This window comes from Pecten maximus, chromosome 4, assembly GCF_902652985.1.
Source record: "Pecten maximus chromosome 4, xPecMax1.1, whole genome shotgun sequence".
Lineage (NCBI taxonomy): Eukaryota > Metazoa > Mollusca > Bivalvia > Pectinida > Pectinidae > Pecten > Pecten maximus.
Genome location: NC_047018.1, coordinates 6,991,308 through 6,997,511, shown reverse-complemented (window position 1 = coordinate 6,997,511; position 6,204 = coordinate 6,991,308). Strand labels below are relative to the sequence as shown.

The window sequence follows — 6,204 nt, the reverse complement described above, 5'->3', positions numbered from 1 at the left end:
TATTATGGTTGTGTAAATTGATGAGGTCGTCCTTGATGTCCGGGAGTCGACTTGCAGCTGGAATGATATAAAATAATATCAATGATACAAACATAATTCGCTGTAGCCAATTATAATATATGATACCTTGCCATTAATGTTCAGTGATGTACTTACGGAGACACTGTCCGGCGACTAAGATGTAGTTATTACAGCAGGCGAGGTGTTTGTCGGGACAAGTTGTGTGTACTATCCTGCTAGTGTATGTGGCTTTGTAACCCGTCTTATACCTGTATGATACATAAATCATTAAGTTGACACCTTTAAAAACTGTTTGAAGGTTTGACATGTAAGGAAAGGCATCTTTAATAGTTTACAGCCAGACAGAAACACTCTATTATGTACTATATCATATTTACATCTCTCCCTTCTTTAGCTTAGTAAATTCTGACTGCCAATAAATTAAACGCAGTGAAAAGAGGCTCAGCGGATTCATTTTGTTACATTATTGGCATTAGTTATTTCAACGATTTGTTTAATGGACATATATGTATTGAACGATGTCTTTTTTGCTAACGCGCTATATAGAATATTGCTGTATCTAGTTGTGTTCATAATACCATAAACGCAATTCCTATATTATCATTTCCAGTCATATGAGTTATGAACGATAACATCATATGTATAATATCTCCACACCACAGGGACTTCTAGCTCTTCTTAGAACCATAGTGAAAAAATCAAACCCATGGTCCGACCACTAGATCAGTTAGTGAGCTAGGGGACGGACCCTTGTGTTAATGTTTTAGTGATCTAGGGGTCGGACCCTTGGGTTAATGTCTTAGTGATCTAGGGGTCGGACCCTTGGGGTAATGTCTTAGTGATCTAGAGGTCGGGCCCTTGTGTTAATGTCTTAGTGATCTAGGGGTCGGACCCTTGGGTCAATGTCTTAGTGATCTAGGGGTCGGACACTTGGGTTAATGTCTTAGTGATCTAGGGGTCGGCCCCTTAGATTAATGCTTTAGTGATATAGGGGTCGGACCCTTAGGTCAATGTCTTAGTGATCTAGGAGTCGGCTCCTTGGATTAATGTTTTAGTGATCTAGAGGTCTGACCCCTGGGTTAATGTCTTAGTGATCTATGGGTCGGGCACTTGGGATAATGTTTTAGTGATCTAGGAGTCGGCTCCTTGGATTAATGTTTTAGTGATCTAGAGGTCTGACCCCTGGGTTAATGTCTTAGTGATCTATGGGTCGGACCCTTGGATTAATGTCTTAGTGATCTAGGGGTCGGACCCCTGGGTTAATGTCTTAGTGTTATATGGGTCGGACCCTTGGGTTAATGTCTTAGTGATCTAGAGGTCGGACCCTTGGGTTTATGTCTTATTGATCTAGAGGTCGGACCCTTGGGTCAATGTCTTAGTGATCTAGGGGTCGGACCCTTGGATTAATGTCTTAGTGATCTAGGGGTCGGACCCCTGGGTTAATGTCTTAGTGTTATATGGGTCGGACCCTTGGGTTAATGTCTTAGTGATCTAGAGGTCGGACCCTTGGGTTTATGTCTTATTGATCTAGAGGTCGGACCCTTGGGTCAATGTCTTAGTGATCTAGGGATCGGACCCTTGCGTTAATGTCTTAGTGATCTAGGGGTCGGCCCCTTGGATTTATGTTTTAGTGATCTAGGGGTCGGACTATTGGGTTAATGTCTTATTGATCTAGGGGTCGGACTCTTGGGTTAATGTCTTAGTGATCTAGAGGTCGGACCCTTGGGTTTATGTCTTATTGATCTAGAGGTCGGACCCTTGGGTTAATGTCTTAGTGATGTAGGGGTCGGGCCCTTGGATTAATGTCTTAGTGATCTAGGGGTCGGACCCTTGGATTAATGTCTTAGTGATCTAGGGGTCGGACCATTGGATTAATGTCTTAGTAATCTAGAGGTCGGACTCTTGGATTAATGTCTTAGTGATCTAGGGGTCGGACCCTTGGATTAATGTCTTAGTGATCTAGGGGTCGGCCCCTTGGGTTAATGTCTTAGTGAGGTAGGGGCGGACCCGTGGATTAATGTCTGTGTGATCTAGGGGTCGGCCCCTTGGATAAATGTCTTAGTGATCTATTGGTCGGACCATTGGGTTTATGTCTTAGTGATCTATTGGTCGGACCCTTGGGTTTATGTCTTAGTGATCTATTGGTCGGACCCTTGGGTTTATGTCTTAGTGATCTAGGGGTCGGACCCTGGATTATTTTTTTCATTCTGTGTTATAGGAAATTATTAGTCCCTGTACCCTATACTAACCTAAAGTTATCACAGATAAATATGAAGCTATTTTTTCATTCAAACCAAAAGCATCAATTTTAGTCATATACCCGGTCGTGTAGCTCGTGGTGTGGCAACGCCCAAGATGTAGAAATCCACAGTGTCGAGTGCCCGTATGTTTGATTGGAACAGTCACGCGAATTGTAGACACGTGCGAATCTACGATTGTTTTGGTGGGGTTGATCTTACAACACCAGTGATCCCTGCAAAAAAGAACAAAATGGAAAGTAAAATATCGAATATATACAAAATATGTCGAAAAACAGAACAAGGACCAAGGAAAAGAGAATCGGGAAGAAGCAAAATAGCAATAACAAGAAGTAAAGAGCCGGTGTGAGAAATACAATAGGAACACCATATGTTCCAGCTAACATAGATCTGACACCATGATAACGAACACCATACAGCCGTGTTACAACTAACATAGATCTGACACCATGATAACGAACACCATACAGTCGTGTTCCAGCTAACATTGATCTGACACCATGATAACGAACACCATACAGTCGTGTTACAGCTAACATAGATCTGACACAATGATAACGAACACCATACAGCCGTGTTACAACTAACATAGATCTGACACCACGATAACGAACACCATACAGTCGTGTTACAGCCAACATAGGTCTGACACCATTATAACGAACACCATGTTACAGCTAACATAGATCTGACACCATGATAACGAACACCATACAGTCGTGTTACAGCTAACATAGATCTGACATCATGATAACGAACACCATACAGTCGTGTTACAGCTAACATAGATCTGACACTATATAACGAACACCATACAGTCGCGTTATAGCTAACATAGATCTGACACAATGATAACGAACACCATACAGCCGTGTTACAGCTAACATAGATCTGACACCATGATAACGAACACCATACAGTCGTGTTACAGCTAACATAGATCTGACACAATGATAACGATCACCATACAGTCGTGTTACAGCTAACATAGATCTGACACCATGATAACGAACACCATACAGTCGTGTTACAGCTAACATAGATCTGACACCATGATAACGAACACCATACAGCCGTGTTACAGCTAACATAGATCTGACACCGTGATAACGAACAGCATACAGTCGTGTTACATCTAACATAGATCTGGCACTATAATAACGAACACCATACAGTCGTGTTACAGCTAACATAGATCTGACACTATGATAACGAACACCATACAGTCGTGTTACAGCTAACATAGATCTGACACCATGATAACGAACACCATACAGTCGTGTTACAGCTAACATAGATCTGACACAATGATAACGAACACCATACAGCCGTGTTACAGCTAACATAGATCTGACACATGATAACGAACACCATACAGTCGTGTTACAGCTAACATAGATCTGACACTATTATAACGAACAGCATACAGTCGCGTTATAGCTAACATAGATCTGACACCATGATAACGAACACCATACAGTCGTGTTACAGCTAACATAGATCTGACACCATGATAACGAACACCATACAGTCGTGTTACAGCTAACATAGATCTGACACTATTATAACGAACAGCATACAGTCGTGTTACAGTTAACATAGATCTGACACCATGATAACGAACACCATATAGTCATGTTACAGCTAACATAGATCTGACACCATGATAACGAACACCACACAGCCGTGTTACAGCTAACATTGATCTGACACCATGATAACGAATACCATACAGTCTTGTTCGTGACCTTTAATCTTTACCAATAACCACCAATATCTCATCAGGAGTAGATTTTCATGCTGTCATGATGTATATACGCTTCTCCAACCGACTGTATTGACATGTCCCTATTTATTCGATGATTTGTGTGATAGACGTTGTTTACTGACCGAAAAACTGAAAACACCAGGCATGGCGAGACACAGGTTGTTGAAGACAATAGGGAAGCTTTGTGGTTGTCATCATGATCTCAGAAAATATTCTATTTATTTTAATATGAAGTCAGACTTAGTCAGTGTTTGTTGATATATCTTAGTCCTTGCCTTGTCACCATGTTAGTTCTTATTTTGACAATGTGACGTTACCCGGATTTGACCTATATTCTATGACGGGTGTGGTTGATGAAGCACCTGGTACTGTTCCAGGAGTCTCCAACACCTGGTCTCATTCTCCTGGTACTGTTCCAGGAGTCTCCAACACCTGGTCTGACTATCCTGGTAGGGTTCCAGGAGTCTCCAACACCCGGTCTGATTCTCCTGGTACTGTTCCAGGAAACTCCAACACCCTGTCTGATTCTCCTGGTACTGTTCCAGGAGTCTCCAACACCTGGTCTGATTCTCCTGGTATTGTTTCAGGAGTCTCCAACACCTGGTCTGATTCTCCTGGTACTGTTCCTGGAATCTCCAACACCTGGTCTGACTATCCTGGTACTGCTCCAGGAGTCTCCAACACCTGGTCTGATTCTCCTGGTACTGTTCCAGGAGTCTCCAACACCTGGTCTGATTCTCCTGGTACTGTTCCTGGAATCTCCAACACCTGGTGTGATTCTCCTGGTACTGTTCCAGGAGTCTCCAACACCCGGTCTCATTCTCCTGGTACTGTTCCAGGAGTCTCCAACACCTGGTCTGATTCTCCGGGTACTGTTCCAGGAGTCTACAACACCTGGTCTCATTCTCCTGGTACTGTTCCAGGAGTCTCCAACACCTGGTGTGATTCTCCTGGTACTGTTCCAGTAGTCTCCAACACCTGGTCTCATTCTCCTGGTACTGTTCCAGGAGTCTCCAACACCTGGTCTGATTCTCCTGGTATTGTTTCAGGAGTCTCCAACATCTGGTCTCATTCTCCTGGTACTGTTCCAGGAGTCTGCAACACCTGGTCTCATTCTCCTGGTACTGTTCCAGGAGTCTCCAACACCTGGTCTGATTCTCCTGGTATTGTTTCAGGAGTCTCCAACACCTGGTCTGATTCTCCTGGTACTGTTCCAGGAGTCTACAACACCTGGTCTGATTCTCCTGGTACTGTTCCAGGAGTCTCCAACACCTGGTCTGATTCTCCGGGTACTGTTCCAGGAGTCTCCAACACCTGGTCTGATTCTCCGGGTACTGTTCCAGGAGTCTCCAACACCCGGTCTCATTCTCCTGGTACTGTTCCAGGAGTCTCCAACACCTGGTGTGATTCTCCGGGTACTGTTTCCGGAGTCAAACAAACAAATCTATTTTCGTTCGTATTTTGTCCTCATTGTATCGATATTGAGTTAGAATTACAGTTTCGTTGTCGGTATTACCTGTTGTCTTTCTGTCTATGGGGTCATATCGTATATACAAGCTTATAATGGAAGGCCCCACGAGAGCAAGCACGAGAGCAAGCACGAAAGCACCTACGAGTGCACATATAAGTGTCCTGCTTGATACTTCCTATACAAGGTGGGTGATTAAGAAGCAAAAAAATAATCAGTTCAAATTTGAAACTGGAAATTTTAAACACTTACCCATTATCGGTAGCTCTGCTTGAACGTAGGATTTCCTTAACTCTCTCGGGAAGGGAATCGAAGTCCAAGTCTCCATATCTATCATCGGCGTCATGTACAGTTCCCAGTTTATCCTCGTCTGAAGACACGAAGGCAAGCCAAACAACGAGCAGGATATATCGCACCAGCATGATTGTAAGTATCAGCGGTATGTGTCCTTATCATTAGAGATCTGACCATATGTACTCTAATAACACTCAACACGGACATCCTACTGTCTGTACTCTTATAACACTCCACACAGAGACCCTACTGTCTATACTCTTATAACACTCCACACAGAGACCATACTGTCTGTACTCTTATAACATTCCACACAGAGACCCTACTGTCTGTACTCTTATAACACTCAACACAGAGATCCTACTGTCTGTACTCTTATAACACTCCATACAGAG

General features: G+C 43.2%; 1 protein-coding gene across 1 annotated transcript; it reads right to left on the bottom strand.

Moving 5' to 3' along the window:
* Nucleotides 1-4,382: 4,382 nt before the first annotated feature.
* On the bottom strand, nucleotides 4,383-5,937 carry LOC117324861 (golgin subfamily A member 6-like protein 6). Its single transcript, XM_033880689.1, has 2 exons — nucleotides 5,768-5,937; nucleotides 4,383-5,445 (listed from the first exon to the last, which is right to left on the bottom strand). The coding sequence occupies exons 1-2, from the start codon at nucleotides 5,935-5,937 to the stop codon at nucleotides 4,383-4,385; spliced, it is 1,233 nt and encodes a 410-aa protein (XP_033736580.1).
* Nucleotides 5,938-6,204: the final 267 nt, after the last annotated feature.